The 25716-nt window shown below is 49.8% G+C and overlaps 1 protein-coding gene and 1 pseudogene across 2 annotated transcripts in view; both read right to left on the bottom strand.

The window, feature by feature from the left end:
* TAF1C (TATA-box binding protein associated factor, RNA polymerase I subunit C) overlaps nt 1-25716 on the bottom strand; it is a 130913-nt gene that overhangs the window by 56632 nt on the left and 48565 nt on the right. For both annotated transcript variants that reach the window (XM_088453526.1, XM_088453525.1), the window contains exons 5-9: nt 16898-16993; nt 14909-14979; nt 13808-14046; nt 9288-9398; nt 7908-8025 (exon numbers count right to left, since the gene is read on the bottom strand). In XM_088453526.1, coding sequence (XP_088309652.1) covers nt 7908-8025; nt 9288-9398; nt 13808-14046; nt 14909-14979; nt 16898-16993 — 635 coding nt within the window. The remainder of the gene's footprint in view (nt 1-7907; nt 8026-9287; nt 9399-13807; nt 14047-14908; nt 14980-16897; nt 16994-25716) is intronic.
* LOC148481414 (U2 spliceosomal RNA) lies at nt 2193-2323 on the bottom strand (annotated as a pseudogene).

Genomic DNA, 25716 nt, shown 5'->3' with positions numbered 1-25716 from the left:
ATGATAGAAGAGCGCCCGATGCGATGATAATGCGCAGCCGAAACCTGCTTCCTGGCGCGAAGAATGGTGGGAATAACAGCGTCTGTGATGCCCTTCCGTCTAAAGATATCGGATTCAAGAACCACCCCGTTACACGCAGTTGCGGTAAGTTGGGGTGGACAAAAGGACTCTGCTGCAGAAAGTCCGGACGAAGAGGAAGAGGCCCGGATCGACTGCCAAGAAGGACCGAAGAACCAACTACTCCGAGGCCAGTTCCGTGCCACGAGAATGACCAAGTCCGACTCGTGTCTTATTCATTTTAGTAGATGAGGAATTAGTGGAATCGGAGGAAACAGGTAAACCATGTCGTAGGTCCATGGAACTGTCAGGGCTTCGACAGCCTGTGCCTGCGGATCCAGAGTTCTTGACACGTATATTGGTCACTGATGTTTAAATCGAGATGCCATGAGGTCCGCCTGACAACCCCAGTGTGTGCAACACGTGTGGATTAAGCTGCCATTCCCCTAGATGGTTATCCTGGCGATTTAGGTAATCTGCTTCCCAGTTGTCCACCCCCGAGGTGAATATTGCCGACCGGATTACTGACTGACTTTCGGCCCACTAGAGAATCGGAGATACTTCTCGCATGGTCATGCGACCTCGAGTGCCGGTCCCGATGGTTGATGTAAGCGACGGCCGTCGCGTTGTCTGACAGAACTCGTACCGGGAGAGACCTTAGAAGCTGCGCCGCTTCTATCAGAGCATGTTCCAACACATTTATGGGCCACCGTCTTTTCTGTAGGGACCACCTTCCCTGAAAGTGGTAGTCGAGGACAACAGAGCCCCCTCCTCGGAGGCTGGCGTTGTCACGATTATCCAATCCCACACTCCGAATCTTCGACCCACCAAGAGGTTGCTGCATTGTATCCCCCAGCGGAGATGGTTGCCAGGGCCCAATGGATCAGTTGATTTAGATGCAGGCGAGACCCTGACCCCTGTGTTAGCAGGGCCAGCTGGAACACCTGGTAGTGGATCGTCCAAATTGTAGTGCCTTGAAAGCAGTTACCATCTTCCCGAAGAGACGAAGACCAAGAAGCAAGGACACCCTCTTTGGTCTGAGGACTTGCTGAAAAAGCAACCGGATATCCCGGGCCCGGTCTTCCGGAAGGAAAATCCTCTAATATCCCCAGAACTGGAGTCTCTGGGACGGACTCAGATTGTTTTTCTTTTTTTTTTTTTAAATTGATTAGGTCAGTGAGACATGGTCCAAGAGAATATATTCCGATGGAGTCTTGATTAACTGTTCGTCATGACAGACATTATTCTAGTGAAAACACGGGGAGGCTAGGATAACCCAAATGGCAACGGTGCATATGCCAAATCGCAAAATGCAGTAAAGCCTGATGTAGCTCCCAATCTGGAGCATGGAGATGTGTTTATATACAGAGAAATTAGGAACTCCGCCAGATTCACTCTTGCAATGACAGACTGAAGCGACTCCATAGTGAAATGATACAGTTTCAGATACTGGTTAGGAGACTTTAGGTTTAACAGGGGCCTGCCTGCAACGTAACTGGAGACTAGCACTGCCGATCCTTGCAGAGACTTAATTGCTTACTGCAGAACCCTGGCCTTGTCCCTGGACACCGGCAGACTCGTAGAGAAGAACCGATGTGGAGGAGAAACCTCAATATCTATTTGGAACCGCGCGGAAAGCAGCTTGCGAATCCACGGAACAGAATGGGTCTGGTTCCAAGCTTGTTGAAAAGTCTGTAAGCGAGGTCCCACCGCAGGAGATCCCAGGTGGGATGGGAGACAGTCAAGCCAACTGTTGGTAGACTGGTTTCTGATCCGGTCGACGTGCAACTGTATGTGGGCGACCTCTACCTCTGCCACTCCTAATGTGCGAGGGGGTATGCACGAAAGGAATTAAATGAGGGACCAGTGTAAGTCCTCCTGGGTGACGGAGCAGTCGAAGGGAGGAAAGACGACTTTATCCCCTCTTGGGATATCCATTTGTCCAGTTCTGGACCAAAAAGCATATCACCATAGACCCTCAACAGCCCGGTTCATACATGCAAAGCATGCGCTCTTGTTGGATTCTGCGTCCGCCTGCCAAGAGCACAAGCAGAGAATTCTGCGGCAAAAATAACAGAAGCGGACATATGAGCACTGACTAACATCTCAGGAAACCCTGGTCCTGCTGACTCACGGAGAGTTCGGCTAGTCGTATCTCTGCTCTGGAAGTCCAAGTTCTTGTGGAGTGGACAGAGCAAGGTCTCAGTTATTAAACTGATAAGAACAGAAACTACACTTGATCTTAGCCAAAAGGCCGAGATCCTGTTTTAAAAATCCATTTAATATATGGCCCCCAGATAGGGGTCGTATCAACTGGCCCGCCCAGCAAGTTACAGCATGTTTACTCAGGCGCTAATAAGCGTAGGCCTAAGTTAGGCTACCGCTGCAGTGTAAATGGATCCCAGTGTTGCTTAAAAAACTTGCGAGCAGAAGAGACCTTAAATAACGTAGCACCCGGCACAGGGAGCATCGTTTCCCCCCCAAAAAACAAGAAACAAACGCATCTACTTGAGGAGGTGTTTCACGCTGTTCTATCATAGATGATGGGAATGGATAGCCGGAGGGGAAACATCGTGGATTTTGAACCGCTTATCCAGTTGTTTCCATGCCACAGAAATCTGAATGGTTATCAAAGAGGAGCTGCAGGAACTACTTTCCTCCGGTAGATTAAGGATCTACCTGACCGCTAGAATTAAAAGGCTCCACCCCTGAGAGGCAGACTCTAAAACCTGCGACGCGGAGCTGCGAGGGTTTAATCATCCGTGGAGGACAGTTAGCAGAGAACGCTTAGTGCTGGCTTATGATAGGTAGTGGAGGACAATGTAGTAGTGGTAAATAATCTGTGCCTCCTATTAGCCGTCTATTCTGACGTTACAGGCGCCATAACACCTGCCATGTCAGCGGCCCATGGAGGAGTAGGCGAGACAGTAACAGGGATCGTCACATAGCGTGGTGCCAGCAGCATCTGTCTTAGTTAGGTAGTTGTTACATTTGGAACAAACAAACCTTCTCTGATAGCCTTAGTCCTGTCATTGGCATACACACACACACACACACAGCCACACACACACACACACACAGAGCCACTCACACACACACACACACACACATGCACAGCCACACACACAGCCACTCACACACACACATACACACAGCCACTCACACACACACATACACACACAGAGCCACACACACACACACACACAGCCACACACACAGCCAATCACACACACATACACAGCCACACACACACACAGCCACTCACACACACACACAGCCACTCACACACACATACACAGCCACTCACACACACACATACACACAGCCACTCACAGACACACAGCCACTCACACACACACAGCCACTCACACACACAGCCACTCACACATACACACAGCCACTCACACACACACATACACACACAGAGCCACTCACACACACACACACACACATGCACAGCCACACACACACACACACACACACAGCCACTCACACACACACAGCCACTCACACACACAGCCACTCACACACACACACAGCCACTCACACACACACACAGCCACTCACACACACAGCCACTCACACACACACAGCCACTCACACACACAGCCACTCACACACACAGCCACTCACACACACAGCCACTCACACACACAGCCACTCACACACACAGCCACTCACACACACAGCCACACACTCACACACAGCCACACACATACACACAGCCACACACACACAGCCACACACATACACACAGCCACACACACACAGCCACACACAGCCACTCACACACACACACAGCCACTCACACATACACATACACACACAGCCACTCACACACACACATACACACACAGAGCCACTCACACACACACACACAGCCACTCACACACACATACACAGCCACACACACAGCCACTCACACACACACATACACACAGCCACTCACACACACACAGCCACTCACACACACACAGCCACTCACACACACACATACACACAGCCACTCACACACACACATACACACAGCCACTCACACACACACATACACACAGCCACTCACACACACACACACATACACAGCCTCACACACACACAGCCACTCTCACACATACACAGCCACTCACACACACATACACAGCCACTGACACACACACATACACAGCCACTCACACACAGCCACACACACATACACAGCCACTCACACACACACATACACACAGCCACACACACAGCCACTCACACACACACATACACACAGCCACACACATACACACAGCCACACACACATACACAGCCACTCACACACACACAGCCACACACATACACACACAGCCACACACACACACACAGCCACTCACACATACACACAGCCACACACACATACACACACAGCCACTCACACACACACATACACAGCCACTCACACACACACATACACAGCCACTCACACACAGCCACACACACACAGACACACACACACACAGCCACACACACACACACACACACAGCCACACACACACACAGCCACACACATACACACAGCCACACACATACACACAGCCACACACACACACAGCCACACACATACACACAGCCACTCACACACACATACACACAGCCACTCACACACACATACACACAGCCACTCACACACACATACACACACAGCCACTCACACACACACATACACAGCCACTCACACATACACAGCCACACACACACACACACACACAGCCATACACACACAGCCACACACACATACACACAGCCACTCACACACACACATACACAGCCACTCACACAGCCACACACACACAGCCACACACACACAGCCACACACACACAGCCACTCACACTCACATACACACAGCCACACACACACAGCCACACACACACACAGCCACTCACACACACATACACAGCCACTCACACACACACAGCCACACACACACACACAGCCACACACACAGCCACTCACACACACATACACACAGCCACTCACACATACACACAGCCACACACACACACATACACAGCCACACACACACACATACACACACAGCCACTCACACACACACATACAGCCACACACACACATACACAGCCACACACACAGCCACTCACACACATACACACAGCCACACACAGCCACTCACATACAGACACACACATACACACAGCCACACACACACAGCCACACACACACACAGCCACACACACACACAGCCACATCCACACACAGCCACACACACAGCCCCACACATACACACAGCCACTCACACACACATACACACAGCCACACACACACATACAGCCACACACACACAGCCACACACACACACACAGCCACACACACAGCCATACACACACACAGCCATACACACACACACAGCCACTCACACACACAGCCACTCACACACACACATACAGCCACTCACACACATACACACAGCCACTCACACACACACATACACACAGCCACTCACACACACACAGCCACTCACACACAGCCACTCACACACACACATACAGCCACACACACACATACACAGCCACACACACACATACAGCCACACACACACAGCCACTCACACACACACACACAGCCACACACACACACACAGCCATACACACAGCCACTCACACACACATACACACAGCCACTCACACAGCCACTCACACACACACATACACACACAGCCACTCACACACACATACACACACAGCCACTCACACACATACACACACAGCCACTCACACACACAGCCACTCACACACACATACACAGCCACACACACAGCCACTCACACACACACATACACACAGCGACTCACACACACACATACACAGCCACACACACACACATACACACAGCCACTCACACACACACAGCCACTCACACACACACATACACAGCCTCACACACACACAGCCACTCACACACAGCCATACACACACACAGCCACTCACACACACAGCCACACACACAGCCACTCACACATACACACAGCCACTCACACACACACATAGCCACTCACACACACATACACACAGCCACTCACACACACACATACACAGCCACTCACACACACACATACACAGCCACTCACACACACAGCCACTCACACACACACAGCCACTCACACACACACAGCCACTCACACACACACAGCCACTCACACACACACAGCCACTCACACACACACAGCCACTCACACACAGCCACTCACACACAGCCACACACACACACAGCCACACACACACACAGCCACACACATACACACACACACACAGCCACTCACACACACACATACACACAGCCACTGACACACACACATACACAGCCACTCACACAGCCACTCACACACACATACACAGCCACTCACACACACATACACACAGCCACTCACACACACATACACACAGCCACTCACACACACATACACACAGCCACTCACACATACACACACACATACACACACACATACACAGCCACTCACTGTGTAGAATGTGCTGTGGCGATAAGGAGCTGGCAGATGCTTTTAGGATAAGCGCTGTGCACTCCTTCCTGCTCTACTAAGAACAGGGCGCCAGGTACCTGGACCCCACCTTTAGAGAGGTGGCGAAGGGTACCTAATATAGTGTAAAAGATGTAATTAAAAAAAATCAACGTATTAAAATAAAAAAATCTAATGTATTGCTGGAGCACAGCCTGTAGTGACCAGCTCCTACGGCACATTTTCTAAACTGAGGGCTGGTGGGGAATAGAGGGGGAGGAGCTTCACACTTATTAATTATTTAAAGTCACAGCTCCAGCTAACCACGCCTCTATACCCCAGCGTAAGCAACCTCCAGTGTCCCCTAGTGGATGAAAGAGAAAAAGCCATTACAGTTCTGGAACAACATCCTATGGACAGATGAGACAAAGATCAACTTGTACCAGAGTGATGGGAAGAGAAGAGTATGGAGAAGGAAAGGAACTGCTCATGATCCAAAACATACCACCTCATCAGTGAAGCATGGTGGTGGTAGTGTCATGGCGTGGGCATGTATGGCTGCCAATGGAACTGGTTCCCTTGTATTATTGATGATGTGACTGCTGACAAAAGCAGCAGAATGAATTCTGAAGTGTTTCGGGCAATATTATATGCTCATATTCAGTCAGTCAAATGCTTCAGAGCTCATTGGACGGCGCTTCACAATGCAGATGGACAATGACCCGAAGCATACTGCAAAAGCAACCAAAGAGTTTTTTAAGGTTAAAAAGTGGAATGTTCTGCAATGGCCAAGTCAATCCCCTGACCTGAATCCGATTGAGCATGCATTTCACTTGATAAAGACAAAACTGAAGGGAAAATGCCCCAAGAACAAGCAGGAACTGAAGACATTTGCAGTAGAGGCCTGGCAGAGCATCACCAGGGATGAAACCCAGCGTCTGGTGATGTCTATGCGTTCCAGACTTCAGGCTGTAATTGCCTGCAAAGGATTTGCAACAAAGTATTAAAAAGTGAAAGTTAGATTTAGGATTGTTTAGTTTGTCCCATTACTTTTGGCCCCTTAAAAAGTGGGAAGCACATATAGAAACCGTTGTAATTCCTACACCGTTCACCTGATTTGGATGTAATTACCCTTAAATTAAATCTGAAAGTCTGCAGGTAAATCACATCTTGTTTGTTTCATTTCACAGCCATTGTGGTGGTGACTAGAGGCCAAAATATGACAATTATGTCAATGTCCCAATATTTATGCACCTGACTGTATATACAGACAGAGCGAGGTTACATCACACACTATATACAGATGGATGGTACAGGATAATAGATTTATGTAGATCTATAGACTATTACCTGACATTGATGCTAGTGCTGGGGGTCTTAGTGCTCAAAACCTGAAGAGCTTTGGGTGGGTCATAAGCAGAAAAACTGAAGGTGGCCAAATGGAAAGACGCCCGAACTCCGACCAATACTGTGCGTAAAAAAAAGACAGACATTTTCTGTAGAGTAAATTCTGCAGCAAGAGAAGTCTCCGCCAGCCTCACACAGGCACACCTACACAGACCCCACCAGCCTCACACAGGCACACCTACACAGCCTCCGCCAGCCTCACACAGGCACACCTACACAGCCTCCGCCAGCCTCACACAGGCACACCTACACAGCCTCCGCCAGCCTCACACAGGCACACCTACACAGCCCCCACCGGCCTCACACAGGCACACCTGCACAGCCTCCGCCAGCCTCACACAGGCACACCTACACAGCCTCCGCCAGCCTCACACAGGCACACCTACACAGCCCCCACCGGACTCACACAGGCACACCTACACAGCCCCCACCGGCCTCACACAGGCACACCTGCACAGCCCCCGCCGGCCTCACACAGGCACACCTGCACAGCCCCCGCCAGCCTCACACAGGCACACCTACACAGCCCCCACCGGACTCACACAGGCACACCTACACAGCCTCCGCCGACCTCACACAGACACCTGCTCAGCCCCCGCCGGCCTCACACACACACACAGCCACACCTGCACAGCCCCCCGCCGGCCTCACACAGGCACACCTGCTCAGTCCCCGCCGGCCTCACACAGGCACACCTACACAGCCCCCGCCGGCCTCACACAGGCACACCTGCTCAGCACCCGCCGGCCTCACACAGGCACACCTGCTCAGCACCCGCCGGCCTCACACAGGCACACCTACACAGCCCCCGCCAGCCTAACACAGACACACCTATCAACCAGCCTCACACAGGCACACCTGCTCAGCCCCCGCCGGCCTCACATAGGCACACCTGCTCAGCCCCCGCCGGCCTCACACAGAAACACCTACTCAGCCCCCGGCCGGCCTCACACAGAAACACCTACTCAGCCCCCGGCCGGCCTCACACAGAAACACCTACTCAGCCCCCGCCAGCCTAACACAGACACACACACAGCCACACCTACACAGCCCCCACCGGCCTCACACAGACACACCTACACAGCCCCCACCAGCCTCACACAGGCACACCTACGCAGCCCCCACCAGTCTCACACAGACACACCTGCTCAGCCCTCGCCGGCCTCACACAGACCCACCTACGCAGCCCCCGCCGGCCTCACACAGACACCTACGTAGCCCCTGCCGGCCTCACACAGAAACACCTACGTAGCCCCCGCCGGCCTCACACAGACACACCTACGTAGCCCGCACCACTAGTGGTTTAATACACAACCAACTTACTCTTTTCAAAGTGTCCTGTGCTCACTTGTTGTATCCGCTCTCCAAGGTCGTGTTCTGCTGGATCTCCCCAAATGTCCACGCCACGTCTATGCAGGAGTAGCTGCTGAAAGTCTGACACATGCTAAGGAATATGCAGGCTGAGAGGTGAATTACACACACACGGAAACAGTACACAAAGCACAGATACACACACATGGCCAAAAGTTTTGAGAATAACACAAGTATTGGTTTTCACAAAGGATGCGGCTTTAGTGTTTTTAGACCTTTTTGTCAGATGTTACTATGGTATACTGAGGTAACATTACAGCATTACATAAGTGTCAGATGTTACTATGGTATACTGATGTAACATTACAGCATTACATAAGTGTCAGATGTTACTATGGTATACTGATGTAACATTACAGCATTACATAAGTGTCAGATGTTACTATGGTATACTGAGGTAACATTACAGCATTACATAAGTGTCAGATGTTACTATGGTATACTGAGGTAACATTACAGCATTACATAAGTGTCAGATGTTACTATGGTATACTGAGGTAACATTACAGCATTACATAAGTGTCAGATGTTACTATGGTATACTGAGGTAACATTACAGCATTACATAAGTGTCAGATGTTACTATGGTATACTGAGGTAACATTACAGCATGACATAAGTGTCAGATGTTACTATGGTATACTGAAGTAACATTACAGCATGACATAAGTGTCAGATGTTACTATGGTATACTGAAGTAACATTACAGCATTACATAAGTGTCAGAGGCATTTATTGACAATTACATTAGGTTTACGCAGAGAGTGAATATTTGCAGTGTTGACCCTTCTGTTTCAAGACCTCTGCAATTCGCCCAGGCAGCTGTCACTCACCTTTCGGGCCACATACTGACTGATAGCCGCCCATGCTTACCTAATCAGTGCTTGGAGTTTGTCAGAACTTGTGGGTTTCTGTTTGTACACCCGCCTCTTGAGGTTTGACCACAAGTTCTCAATGGGATTAAGGTCTGGGGAGTTTCCTGACCATGGACCCAAAATTTTGATGTTTGGTTCCCCGAGCCTCTTGGTTTTCACTGTTGACTTATGGCAAGGTGCTCCATCATGCTGGAAAAGGCATTGTTCCTCACCAAACTGTTCTTGGATGGTTGGGAGAAGTTGCTCTTGGAGGATGTTTTGGTACCATTCTTTATTCATGGCTGTATTCTTAGGCACAATTGTGAGTGAGCCCACTCCCTTGGCTGAGAAGTAACCCCACACATGTATGATTTCACGATTCTGACAAACTCCAAGCCCAGGCATGACAATGGGCTTTCCCTTATCATGGGCAACAACGGTTTCATCCACTGGTGCCTTATTTATAGAAACATCCTCATCATTAACATTCTTATTAGCATCAGCTACACAAATATCCTGCTCATCCTGGTGCAGTTCCACAGAAGCATCCTCGATTTCTATGTCAGCATGTTCACTTGTGCTTATATCATAAGAGGCAGAACCACCAGTCATAAATAAAGGTTGAGGCCTTAGCCTTTCCTTGCCACTTAATGTGGTGAATATTGCCAATTTTAGGTATTTCTGCATCTAACTTACCCTTGGATGTTTTCTTCTTTGCCACTGTAAAAGATTGGTTCTTGATTTTAGATGCCATGACTTAAGCCCTGTATGCCCTTGTGCATTGGCTTTAGTAGATGATGTAGATGGACTAGTATCATCATGACTGGTGGCACTGGCAGCAGCTCCAGCACTAGTATGTGGTTCATGCTCTCCTCTTAAGTCTCAACTGATCGTTCTCCATATCAACAAACACGAATGAAGTGGGGTACAGCACACACATCAATTTGTACCAATTTTAAATATTACACTGTGGTATCAGTGACCTACAGTGTGACAATATATTTTATGAATAATAAAAGAATAACACTGCGCTGCCACTTACAGTGTCACAAGATTAATTATTTATGAATAAGAATAACAGTGCGCTGCCACTTACAGTGATTTCATTATGTTTTATATACAGTATAACACATGTTATTTAGCACTTTGTTGTGGTCTTGTAGTTGGCGTGTAGACTAATCATTTATTCACAATTGAGGAAAGAAGTGAAAAGTTGAATATTAGACTGCGTTACCACTTATAGTGTCACAATACGTGGAGGAAAAACTGCGGTCTGGCTGGCAATAATAGCGCAGATAAGTTGTTAATGTAGCCACACAAAAAAATAAAAAAATATATATTATTTTTTTTTTTGTGGATTGATATTAATTTCACTTTTATTTTTTTTACACTGGGGAGGAGCACCCAGACTGAGGCAGCAGCCCCTTGATGAACAACAGACAGCACCCCTTTTTGATGGCGAGTGCGGACAAGCCACCTGCAGAGTCACAAATAAGTGGACGATAAACTGCGGCAGTGTCACCGTACAATAATAATATAGCGCACACACACACAAAAAAAAACACTTTTTTTTTAAACTGGGGAAGAGCACCCCTAATTGACAGTGCACCCCCCCTGGACAACACCTCAACCTTTATGGACTACAGCCCTAGCCTGATGGACAGGACAACAACACAGCAGCAGCCACAAGTAACTGACAGGACAAGTGACACAGCAGCTGCAGCACTCACTGAAGACATCCCCCCTTTATATACTGCAGCCTAAGCCCCTTTATGGACAACACAGCAGCAGCCACAGGTAACTGACAGGACAAGTGACACAGCAGCTGCAGCACTCACTGAAGACATCCCCCCTTTATATACTGCAGCCTAAGCCCCTTTATGGACAACACAGCAGCAGCCACAGGTAACTGACAGGACAAGTGACACAGCAGCTGCAGCACTCACTGAAGACATCCCCCCTTTATAAACTGCAGCCTAAGCCCCTTTATGGACAACACAGCAGCAGTCAGCCACAGGTAACTGACAGGACAAGTGACAGCAGCTGCAGCACCCACTGAAGGAAGCCCCCCTTTATAAACTGCAGCCTAAGCCCCTTTATGGACAACACAGCAGCAGCCTTCAGCCCAAGACACCGACTGGACACACACACTGAGTGACTGACAGTGAGTACACGTCTACCAGCTTCTCTCTCCACAGCCGGAGTGGAAATGGCGAGAATCCGACAGCGGGAGGATGACGTTTTGCGATCAGAGTCAGGTGGGAAAACCCGTGCATAGCTCCGTTCTCGAAGTTCGGGTGGGTGCGTTTTTCAGAGAACCGGACCCGCTCATCTCTAATAGATACTACTTCTTCCATTTTGGACTTACATCTTGCATGCACACAATGTAGGGTGAACCTTACAATTAGGCACCTCTGTGGGAAAGGAGGATGAGAAAAATTCTGTTTCTGTCGCTCACACTCTTATTCAACTATAGTGTGGTGGGGTTAGTGCGCTCCACACCATTACCAATCAGCGGGCGCAATCAGGGTTAGTACTATACCTCAAGATATAATTCTTAGTGAGCTGGAAATAAGAGTAAGTACTTTATTTAAGTTGACTGAGGTGTTAATAAATAATTAACAACAGGGTGGACTGATGAAGTTAAATCAAAATACTTTTGGGCATTTATGTGAATACATTAAACTTTCTGAAGCTAACTTTTGTAGTGACCACCAGGCCTTTAGGAAGGGTTATCCACTAAAGAAGCAAACCTTATGTATAATATTGGACTATGGTCGGTGGACATGTTGGCAGATGTCTATGAGTAATGGAGAGAAAGTAGAAACTTATCCTAATACAAGATTGATTACAGACTTCATTATAAAGATCATACCAGCTCGAATTAAGATAGACAACGAACCCGCGAGACTTATGAACTATAATGAACTACTTTACTCCCCCTAAAAGTGAATACGCTGCAAATATCAGCACATATCACTGTACTTTTCCATGGACTTGAGACTTCCCCACTCTCAAGAACGCCCCTCGTCATCCATAACTCTGGCCGTCACTCCTCATGATCCTCTTTCTGAGTTATGATGTATTACAATGTAATTATGTGCACCATTTTCATTAATAACTTGTGATTGTAGTGTATAAATTGTAATGTGAATTGTTGTAGAATTAGAATATCTTCCCGATATCTCATTGTACATGGTCCACGTCAGAGCGCACAATTTTATGGTGGGACCCTTTAAATAAACCTAACTTTGCTTTCACCACAAGCCGTCTAGAAGGAGAAGTTACTTTAACAATAGAAAGAGAAGTACTAGGACACGAGAACATGCACGGAGACTGGGGGGAGGGAGGGTCAGGGGGAATCTGAGGAAACATGACCTCACAGTAAGGGTAGTGGATAAATGGAATAGCCTCCCATCAGAGGTGGTAGAGGCTAAGACAGTACTTCAATATAAACATGCTTGGGATAGGCATAGGTAAATCCTTACACAGAAGTTACCAGAAATTTAATAAATGGGCCAAATGGATCTTTTCTACCGTCAAATTCTATGTTTCTATTCTATCAGCGCCTGGTGGAGCGGAGTCATCTGACCACGGCCACCACACACAGAAGGATACGGAGTTGGTTCATAGTGGCACCATGTGGATAGATTAGGCATCCATCCAATCTCCCAGGGTATGGAGTCCAGGAAAGAGCGCCACCAGTGAGCGGGGCCTGGAACTGCAGGTGCCTCAGCTCCTCAGACATTCCCTCATTCACCAGCTCTGCCAGTAAGACAGGCGGCACATCCTGAATCCAATCACCAGAGAGATGGGAGAGGGAACGTAGGTGTAAATTAGAGTTGGTTGACGGACAGCTACAAAGAGGTAAAAGAGACCATGTAACACAAGAGGCATGTAGCAGCAAAATATACAATCACTTGGTATACAAAAGAGATTCAGTGAAACAGTCTACGGATGATGTAAGACAAGTGTAACAAAGGAATGTGAAATGAACATGAAGACAAAATATAACCAGATTGCCAGGAAACATGGGAGCTGAGAGAAGAAAGGAACCAAGAGAGAAAGAGAAGGTTGGGGTGAGAGAGTAGGGTAGTGGAGAGGAGACACGGAATGAATGGAAGAAGAGAAGGTCAGGGTGAGAGGAGGTTGGTGGAGAGGAGCTACTAAGGGAATATGGAAGAAGAGAAGGTTGGGGTGAAAAGAGGGCAGTGGAGAGTAGATATTGAGGAAATATAGAAGAGAAGATTGGGGTGAGAAGGTTCGTAGAGAGGAGATACTGGAGGAATATGGAAGAAGAGTAGGTCAGGGTGAGAGGAGAAACTGAGGGAATATGGAAGAGAAGGTTGGGGTGAGAGGATAGTGGTGGAGAAGAGATACTGAGGGAATATGGAAGAAGAGTAGGTTGGGTTGAGATGAGGACAGTGGAGAGGAGATACTGAGTGAATATGGAAGAGAAGGTTGGGGTCAGAGGAGAGGATAGTGGTGGAGACATAAGAAGAGAATGTTAGGAGGAAAAGAGGTGCGGTGGAGAGGATACACTGAGTGAATGGAATAAGAGAAGGTTGGGGTGAGAGAATGGAGAGGAGATACTGAGGGAATATGGATGAAGAGAAGAAGGTTGGGGTTAATTGGGGAAGAATGGAAGAACAAGGTCTAAAGACAGAAGAGAACATTGTTGGAGACACAGATGATGTCCATAAGCATTGGGTGAATTACTCTTGGAAGGGAACAGTTTGCAGAGACTGCATCAGGGCAGTAATTTTCTTTTTATGTTGTCTGACGTTCCCCTATTAACAAAAGAGAAGTTAATTTAAGAGAAACAAAAAAATACAACAAATATGAAGCTGTCCCTCACGCTACATTGTATGAGATATTTAGTTATTGTTGTCCCAGAGGCACGTGCAGTATTTGTGGGCACCCTCTCTCCCAGGACCATTAGTCCACTGCATCTCAGGTTCAATGTCCAGTTCTAACCGCACTTCAGTGTCTAATGTGATCTCGTGTATACACAGTTCCTTCCTTAAAGGCATCACTCTATTGTACAGTATAATGAATGACAGTCCCTCCGAGACCCCCTCCCCGTGTAACGAGTGACAGTCCCTCTGAGACCCTCTCTCCGTGTAACGAGTGACAGTCCCTCTCTCCGTGTAACGAGTGACAGTCCCTCTCTCCGTGTAACAGTCCCTCTCTCCGTGTAACAGTCCCTCTGAGACCCTCTCTCCATGTAATGAGTGACAGTCCCTCTGAGACCCCCTCCCCGTGTAACGAGTGACAGTCCCTCTGAGACTCCCTCTCAGTGTAACGAGTGACAATCCCTCTCTCCGTGTAACAAGTGACAGTCCCTCTCTCCGTGTAACCTCTGAGGCCCCCTCTCCATGTAAAGAGTGACAGGCCCTCTGAGACTCCCTCTCTCCGTGTAACGAGTGACAGTCCCTCTCTCCGTGTAACCTCTGAGGCCCCCTCTCCATGTAAAGAGTGACAGGCCCTCTGAGACTCCCCCTCCCCATGTAACGAGTGACAGTCCCTCTGAGACTCCCTCTCTCAGTGTAACGAGTGACAGTCCCTCTCTCCGTGTAACGAGTGAAAGTCCCTCTGAAACCCCCTCTCCATGTAAAGAGTGACAGGCCCTCTGAGACCCTCTCTCCGTGTAACGAGTGACAGTCCCTCGGAGACCCTCTCCCTGTGTAAGGAGTGACAGTCCCTCTGAGACCCCCTCCCCGTGTAACGAGTGACAGTCCCTCTGAGACTCCCTCTCTCAGTGTAACGAGTGACAGTCCCTCTCTCCATGTAACGAGTGACAGTCCCTCGGAGACCCCCTCTCCATGTAAAGAGTGACAGTCCCTCTGAGACTCCCTCTCTCCGTGTAACGAGTGACAGTCCCTCGGAGACCCCCTCTCCATGTAAAGAGTGACAGGCCCTCTGAGACCCCCTCTCAGAATTTAGAAGTCATTTGGAACATTTATATAGCAATGATGTGCAGACAATATAGGAATATCAACATGCAAGAATTATATACAATAAAATAGGACTCTGCAAGGCTTGGTTGAATAATATCTATTTAATGCTTCATATCATAAAAAGAGTAAAAACGTATAAATTAACTGAATGTTCAATCAGGGTATATTCCTAAATTGTCCGCACATCATTGCTATACAAAATTTTCCAAATCAATTCGGATTTATGACATAACAGTCAGATCTATGTTATTTTCTCTCTCTCCTGTCTTATCAGCGTCGTACCTCTATGTGGGGGAGATGATTCAATACAAACTACTGTTACTTACACATAAGGCCATTAACCAAACCACACCAACATACATCTCTCCCCGACCTCTCCGCTCAGCACAAGATCTGCGTATCTCATCCCCGCGCATTACTTGCTCCCATTCACGGTTACAGGACTTTCTTCGGGCTGCACCCACTCTATGGAATGCCTTACCACACATAATAAGACTTACCTCTAGTCTCCGATCCTTCAAGTGTTCCCTGAAAACCCACCTCTTCAGGCAAGCTTATCAGATTCCAGAACCCCCCACATAACCTTCATAGCTTCCATGTCTTATTACATCCCCTCTCACAGTCCTCACATAACCTCACACATTGTCTTTCTCTCACATCCTCCTGATATTTGGCCGATCATGCAGCCCACCAAGACCCTCTGCATTCTCGCCTGATAACAGCGATGACGTAAGGATTATGCTCTCACCTGTAGCCGTTTGTCTCCCAGGTAAAAGTGCGGTTCCAGCAACTGGCCCATACACTGGAAGGCGATGCTGTTATGGTCCCAGGAGAATCTGCCGATCTGAGGAACAGATACCGGTACATCATCATCATCATCAGTAAAGACATAGCCGGGATATGAATGGCAGAGACAAGTGACCAATCACAGATTTAATCTTCCGCTAGGTCAGAAAATGTTACAGGGGACAAATAAAAGGATTAAAAAAAAAAAAAATAAATAAAGTTTCCAAATCGTATTGTGTAAAGTGTCAGCAGATCTGCTGAGGTCCCTGAAAGCTACACATGTCCCACTAGTTGTACGATAGTACAGCGACTGCTCTCCTACTCCGGCCCCTGCAGAACCTCTTTACTAGTGATTTGTTAGTCCCCCATACAGCTCCAACAAGGGTCGCCTCATACAGCTCCAACAAGGGTCGCCCCATACAGCTCCAACAAGGGTCGCCCCATACAGCTCCAACAAGGGTCGCCCCATACAGCTCCAACAAGGGTCGCCCCATACAGCTCCAACAAGGGTCGCCCCATACAGCTCCAACAAGGGTCGCCCCATACAGCTCCAACAAGGGTCGCCCCATACTGTACAAGTCTGCGCTACTAATGACCTCACACGATGATACACAATTTCATACACAGTTTTTGTTGTCAGGGGGTAACTAAGCTGCTTCCTTCCCTTCTAACCAATCCAGGCGGATTCTCAGAGCTGCACATGGATCAGCCTGGATCCTTCTGGCAGCATTGGTCTCAGTGATGGAAGATTGTGTTCCTCCCCAAAGCAACAGTCCATGGTCCATAGTTACAACAGGATTTTGGTACTTACCGTTAAATTCATTTCTCCGATTCCACAGGGGGCACTGGAGCTTCATGACAGTGGGGTATAGACGGTGGGTTGAGTTGAGCCTGGCACTTTAAAAATCTACAAGTGTGACTGGCTCCTCCCCCTCTATGCCCCATCAGCCCCAGTTTTAAAGAACTGAGCCCGAGAGGAGACGGAGAACAGACTGAAGAACAGAGAAGGAGAACAGGAAAAGAAACAATCCAACATACTGACACACTGCAAGAACACAGCAGGCTGCAGGGATAAACAGTCACACAACGAAAACAGACCAAACTGCAACAGAACTGAAGCAGAACAAGTAACTGAGAACAGGCAAGAAGCACTGGGTGGGCGTCCAGTGTCCCCTGTGGAATCGGAGAAATGGATTTAACGGTAAGTACCAAAATCCTGTTTTCTCCTTCATCCACTAGGGGACACTGGAACTTCATGACAGTGGGGACGTCCCAAAGCTACCCTCCTGGGGGGGGGGGGGGAAGAGTGCTGAACGCCCTGCAAGACACTGCGACCAAAATTTGAAGCAGAAGCCGCAAAAGTGTCAAATCTGTAGAAACGTACAAAAGTATGAACCGAAGACCACGTAGCTGCTCTACAAAGCTGTGAAGCTGAGACACCTCTACGTGCCGCCCAAGAAATACCCACAGAGCGCGTAGAATGCACAGAAATGGATACCGGCGGTGGTCGAGCAGAAGCAACATATGCCTGACGAATAGTCAGACGTATCCACCTGGCCAAAGTGTGCTTAGACGCAGGCCAGCCACGCCGATTAGCATCATAAAGGACGAACAGAGCCTCAGATTTACGTAGCCCCTCAGTACGGGACACATAAATGCCGAAGTGCCCGAACCACATCCAAGGAGTGAGAATCCCCAGAAGAGTCCGACAATGCTGGCACTACAATCGGCTGATTCAGATGAAAACCCGAGACCACCTTGGGCAAAAAGGAAGGGCAGGTACGAAGTTCCGCCCGATCTTCGTGAAAAATCAAGTAAGGGGAACGGCAGGACAAGGCTCCAAGTTCAGACACTCGTCTGGCCGAAGCCAGGGCCAATAAAAGGATCATCTTCCAAGTCAAATACTTCAATTCCACCTCCTGCAAAGGCTCAAAAGGTGGATGTCTGAAGAAAAGATAAAACAAGATTCAGGTCCCAAGGAGCCGTGGGTGGCACAAAGGGGGGCTGAATTCTAAGTACCCCTTGAAAAAAGGTCTGAACCTCCGGAATCAGAGCTAGGCGACGATGGAAAAAAATAGAAAGAGCAGAAATCTACACTTTAAGCGATCCCAAGCGTAAGCCCGCATCAAGGCCTTTTTGAAGAAAAAGAAGAAGACATGGTAAATGAAAAGAGGAAGTGGAAGATCCACGACCTTCACACCAGGAGATATAAGCCCTCCAAATGCGATGATAATGTGCTGATGTTACCGGTTTTCTAGCCCTAAGCATGGTAGGAATGACCGATCTAGGAAGACCATGGCTTCTTAGGATGGCGGTCTCAATAGCCACGCCGTTAAACGAAGCCGCCGTAAATCCGGGTACACACATGGACCCTTTTGTAGAAGGTCCGATCGTAGTGGAAGAGGCCAAGGTTCGTCTGCCAGAAGGAATAATAGATCGGAGTACCAAACCCGACGAGGCCAATCCGGAGCCACTAGGATGACGGTGGACGACTCTCGTTTGATCCGCTTGAGAATCCGAGGGAGAAGCGGAAACGGTGGGAACAGGTACACAAGGCTGTACGGCCAAGGGATCAGTAAAGCATCTGCTCCCACCGCTGCCGAATCCATGGTCCTGGAGCAGTAAAGGGGTAGTTGATGATTTATCCGTGATGCAATCAGGTCTATCTGTGGTTTCCCCCATCTGCAAACCAGTTGAAAGCCCTCGGGATGAAGGGACCACTCCCCGGAATGAAGATCCTGACGACTGAGGTAGTCCGCTTCCCAGTTGTCGACTCCCGGAATAAACACTGCGGAAATGACCTCTACGTGTCTTTCTGCCCACAGAAGGATGCGACTGGCTTCTCTCATTGCCAGACGACTGCGGGTTCCTCCTTGGCGATTTATGTATGCCACTGCCGTGGCGTTGTCGGATTGTATCCAAACCGGAAGTCCTCGTAACAGAGGAGCAGCCTGTATCAAAGCTCTGTAGACTGCCCGCAGTTCGAGAACATTGATTGGTAAGAGGGATTCCTGCTGCGACCAAAGCCCCTGGAAGTGATTGTCCAGAACCACCGCTCCCCATCCGCGGAGGCTGGCGTCCGTGGTGACCAAGCTCCAATTCCAAATTCCGAAGCGCCGACCCGCTAACAGATGCTCCGTCCGAAGCCACCAGAGCAAGGATATGCGGGTCCGGGGAGACAGACGCACCAGCCGATGCATCTGTAGGTGGGACCCGGACCATTGAGACAGAAGTACCAGTTGAAAAATTCTGGAATGAAATCTGCCGAATTGGATGGCCTCGAAGGAAGCCACCATTTTTCCCAGGAGACGGATGAAAAGATGCACAGACACTTTCCTGGGTCTGAGCACCAGACGAACCAGCTCGTATGGCTATGGCCTTGTCCCTTGGCAAAAATCTACGAAGCAGAACTCTGGGACGGCATCAACTGAGACTTCTGGAAGTTCACAATCCATCCGTGTTGAATGAGAATCTGATGTGTAAGGGACACTTGGTGTAAAAGGACTTCTGCCGTCGGAGCCTTGATGAGTAAATCGTCTAGGTACGGAACTATCGTCACCCCCCCGAGAGCGCAAGTGAGACACCATGACAGCCATCACTTTGGTGAATACCCTGGGAGCTGACGAGAGACCGAATGGCAGGGCCTGAAACTGGTAATGAGCTCCCCTGATGGCAAATCTGAGGAAAACCTGGTGAGGAAGCCAAATTGGGACATGCAGATAGGCGTCCTTGATATCTATCGACACCAGAAACTCTCCTTCCTCTAGTCCCGCAATGACAGAAAGGAGAGACTCCATCTTGAACCTGTGAAATGAAAGATACTGGTTCAAGGATTTCAGATTCAGAATGGGTCTGACTGACCCATCCGGTTTCGGAACCACAAAAAGGTTTCAGTAAAACCCTTGTTGTCTTTGTGCAGTGGTAACCGCCACAAGAACCTCGGCCAGCAAAAGTTTCTTGATCGCTTGACGCAAAATTAGTTGCTTCAAGGGATCGACGGGCAAACCTGTTGTAAAATAACGCACAGGAGGAGTGAAAGCGAACTCGAGCTTGTATCCTTGAGATACCAGATTCCGAACCCAAGTGTCTGGAGAAATCCGTCTCCAAACCTCCGAGAAACGCTGGAGACGAGCCCCCACCTTCGGATTTCCGAGATGGGATGGGAGCCCGTCATGCCACAGGCTTGTCTGCTGGCTTGGGATCTGGACGGCGGGCATTATTCGCTTCACGTCCTCTAGCACGGCCACCTCGCCCCGCTAAAGACGAACCTCGCGATCGTCCCTGAAATCTTGCAGATGCTCGAAAGGAAGGTCCGCCAAACGAGCGACGCGGAGGAGGTGCTGATGAAGGTAGAAAAGTACTCTTACCTCCAGTGGCCAGCGAGATCCACTTGTCCAGCTCTGGACCAAATAAAATATCGCCTGTGAAAGGAAGAGCTTCCACTGCTCTTTTTGACTCAGCATCCGCTTGCCAGGCACGAAGCCAAAGTGCCCGGCGAGCAGAGACCGCCGAAGCAGAAATCCTAGCACCTACCTGGTCGATATCTCTGGAGGAGTCTCCTAAGTATGCTGCAGATTCCTGAATATGTTCTGCCAAGGTAATCAGATCTGCCCGCAGAGTGTTGGATTTAAGACCCTCAGTCAATTGTTCCGCCCATTTTTCCACAGCCTTGTTGACCCAAGATCCTACCAAGGCCGGCCCAAGAAGTGCACCCGCGGCCGTATAAATGGATTTCAAAGTGGTTTCTAATCTCCGCTCTGAGGTTTCCTTCAATGTAGTAGCTCCTGGAACAGGTAACGTGGTCTTCTTTGACAACCGAGAAACCGAAGAATCCACAGGTGGCGGGGTCTCCCACCTCTTCCTATTTTCCGCAGGAAATGGGTAAAGAGAGAAAAAACGCTTAGGAATCTGGAACTTGCGGTCCGGATTCTGCCAGGCTGCCGTCATCTGTTCACCCAACTGGAGAGAAACAGGGAATGTGACAGCAATCTTCTGTGACCTGGCAAATAAGGAGTCTTCTAACGATTCTGGAGCTTCCTGGCCAGAAATCTTAAGAACTTCCCTTGCCGCTAGGATGAGTGCATCAATACCTTGCATTGCCTCAGGTTCTTGTGAGCAAGTCTCTACGTCTGATTCGTCCAGCATCTCCCCTTCCTCCTGAGACGAGTGATCCGCTGCCGAATCCTCATCCGACTGGAGAACCGCCGGAAGAGCCCTTTTCTTAGATGAGCGACTTACCGTAGCTTCAGGAGCTTTAGACACAGAACCCATCACCTGAGCAAGGCTATTCACCAAACGGACTAAATTCTGAGCCCACGCTGGTTCTGTTGCTAGAAAAGAAGGGTGAGATGTGATAGGTAGATCTCTGGCGGCCTCCCGTTCCCTACGGGAAGCGGCTAATTCAGCAGAAAGATCTGCCATGACCCCTGCCAAACTATTTATGAAGGAGGGAGTGACAGACTGCGTGCTAGCACTCTCTGCTTCACACGTCTCGCACAGGGAAGACCCTTCGGAGCGAGCATAGGTAAATTTTTTTCCTACCCTTATTGCAGGCAAACAGCTTTTGTGAAGCAGCTTTTTCTGTCCTGGATGTCATCATGTACTCACAGACAGACACCACATACAACTCAGGAATGCAGAAGGAGTATAGGGAGAAGCAGAATTTCAATAATAATGCAGCTCAGTAAAGGGGCAGAGAGTGCAATATAAGGGAGGCCCTGTAGAAGCTGTCAGTCTTCTTCCCCCTCCGATCAGTGCCTTCAGGGAGCCTCTAGCTCTTCTGAGGCACCACTCCCGTTCAGAGCGCGCCAAACTAGCCCAGGCAGTGAAGGAGGAAGAGGAGGAGGGACCTATAAGCTCCACCTTCCTAATAGCCGCCGCTATTATATGCGCGCAGCTTACACTAAATGTATTCAAGCCCAGCCGCGCTGACTGCGGGGGCTAACGGCACTTCCGCCGCCAGTGATAAACGTCCGGTGCCTTTTACACAAGCACCGGCACGCACAGGTAGGACCACCGCTTGCTGAGCGCGCCTACCTAACAGCCAGCGCTGTGGCACTGGCAGCCGCACGCTGTTAACAGACCCAGCAGATTATTTACACCTCTCCAGCTACTTACCGGGCTGCTGCGGCCAGAGCGCTGGGCAGTGAGGGGAGAGCGGGGACCCGGACACAAGCCAGTGTTAGCTGTGGCGGGCCCCGCTGAGTCTGATGACTCCTTAACTGCCAAAAGCAGCCTCCCCTCCATAGGGTGACCGGACACAGGCTGCAGTAGCCGTGTGGTACCCTCTCTGACGGATCCCACGATGCAGGCAGTCTGTCACAGCCAACAGTCTGCCTGTCCTCTTGCTTGAATTCTTTCTTTTACAAATATAAAAATTAATTTAAGGGCTGGAGACAGCCCTGTGCACCGGCTCTACTCGGGCACATTCTAAAAACTGGGGCTGATGGGGCATAGAGGGGGAGGAGCCAGTCACACTTATAGATTTTTAATGTGCCAGGCTCAACTCAACCCACCGTCTATATCCCACTGTCATGAAGCTCCAGTGTCCCCTAGTGGATGAAGGAGAAAAACCCATTAGTCACTGGGACCACAGTGTCAAACACGCCAGTCCATGGTCCTCAGTTTCAAACCCAGCAGCCACCAGTCCACGGGCCACATAGTGTGTGAAATGCACCAGTTGATGGTCCGTAGTGTCAAACTTGCCAGTTACCAGTCCACTGTACTCAGTGTCAAATGCACCAGCCCATAGTCCATAGTTTCAAGACCATTAGTCACCAGTCCACGATGTCAAACGATCATGGTCCATAGTTTAAAACCTGTCACCAGTGCAGGGTCAAACGCAACTGTGCATGGTCCATACTTCAAAGTTATCAGTCACCAGTCCACATTTCCAAACGCATCAGTCCACGGCCCGTAGTGTCAAGCATGCCAGTCCACAGACCACATTGCCAAACGCAAGTATATTACAAGTTTAATGGAAACATACATTTTAAAGACGAATGTAGTACAATAGTCCTCTAGTCCATGTTTATAAACTCAGTTGCTAATACCCTGCACCAAAACCATAGATTGGGCAGCACAGACCGTGTAATGGTTAGCATTGGGCAGCACAGAGGGTGTAATGGTTAGCGTTGGGCAGCACAGACCGTGTAATAGTTAGCATTGGGCAGCACAGACGGCGTAATGGTTAGCATTGGGCAGCACAGACGGCGTAATGGTTAGCGTTCGGCAACATAGACGGTGTAATGGTTAGCGTTGGGCAGCACAGACCGTGTAATAGTTAGCATTGGGCAGCACAGACGGCATAATGGTTAGCATTGGGCAGCACAGACGGCGTAATGGTTAGCGTTCGGCAGCATAGACGGCGTAATGGTTAGCGTTCGGCAGCACAGACGGTGTAATGGTTAGCGTAGGGCAGCACAGAGGGTGTAATGGTTAGCGTAGGGCAGCACAGAGGGTGTAATGGTTAGCGTCGGGCAGCACAGGCGGTGTAATGGCTAGCATCAGTGAGCCTTGGGTGCCCATCACCCTGTCACTTGGAACACTTTTGGTAGGTACTAACCACTGCATACCTGGAGCACCCTACAAGACCGCCCGTTCCGGAGATGCTCTGGCCCAGCGTCTGCCCATCACAATTTGGCCCTGGTCAGAGTGGCTCAGATCCTTACAATCGCCCATTTCTCCTGCTTCCAACACATCAACTTCAATAATGGACTGTTCCCTTACTGCCGAATATATCCCATCCCCCAACACACGCCATTGTAACGAGGTAATCAGTGTTATTCACTTCCCGTCAGTGCTCTTACTGTTACCTCGGTGCAGGGAATCTAACAAATGACCAGCGACGGCCCCAGGGGTGAGGCTGCAGCACTGTCCAAAATTCAAATATGGGGAGTCACACCAACTGCCACCCCAATCATCACTGGCTGGGAGTCGCTGGCAGTTGGTGCGACTCCTCTATTTGAATTTTGGACCGTGCTGCAGCCTCACCCCTGGGGCCACCACTGCAAATGACAGATAGTGTCCTGCCCGGGATCAATTTCCTGGCAACACTTCTCCTGCTCCAGGGGTCCGACGGCCAAAATCAGAGCTTGCGCTGTGATAAACGCAGTAACAGATCCCTCTCTCCATCTTTAAGAGGCAGAGTGCGGAACATTAATGAGAGGGTAGATGATAAGTGCAGACGCGCACCGTCTCTCTCAGCCGGCAGCACCGCGGCGCTCCCTCTCTCTCAGCCGGCAGCACCGCGGCTCTCTCTCTCTCAGCCGGCAGCACCGGCGCTCCCTCTCTCTCAGCCGGCAGCACCGCGGCGCTCCCTCTCTCTCAGCCGGCAGCACCGCGGCTCTCTCACCCTCAGCCGGCAGCACCGCGGCTCTCTCTCTCTCTCTCTCAGCCGGCAGCACCGCGGCTCGCTCTCTCTCTCTCTCAGCCGGCAGCACCGCGGCTCTCTCTCTCTCTCAGCCGGCAGCACCGCGGCTCTCTCTCTCTCTCAGCCGGCAGCACCGCGGCTCTCTCTCTCACCCTCAGCGGGCAGCACCGCGGCTCTCTCTCTCACCCTCAGCGGGCAGCACCGCGGCTCTCTCTCTCACCCTCAGCGGGCAGCACTGCGGCTCTCTCTCACCCTCAGCGGGCAGCACCGCGGCTCTCTCTCACCCTCAGCGGGCAGCACCGCGGCTCTCTCTCACCCTCAGCGGGCAGCACCGCGGCTCTCTCTCACCCTCAGCGGGCAGCACCGCGGCTCTCTCTCACCCTCAGCGGGCAGCACCGCGGCTCTCTCTC

The sequence above is a fragment of the Taudactylus pleione genome, unplaced genomic scaffold, assembly GCF_031769625.1.
Source record: "Taudactylus pleione unplaced genomic scaffold, aTauple2 ptg000580l, whole genome shotgun sequence".
Lineage (NCBI taxonomy): Eukaryota > Metazoa > Chordata > Amphibia > Anura > Myobatrachidae > Taudactylus > Taudactylus pleione.
Note: the sequence above shows the minus strand (reverse complement) of the source record. Positions and strands in the feature narration are given on the sequence as shown.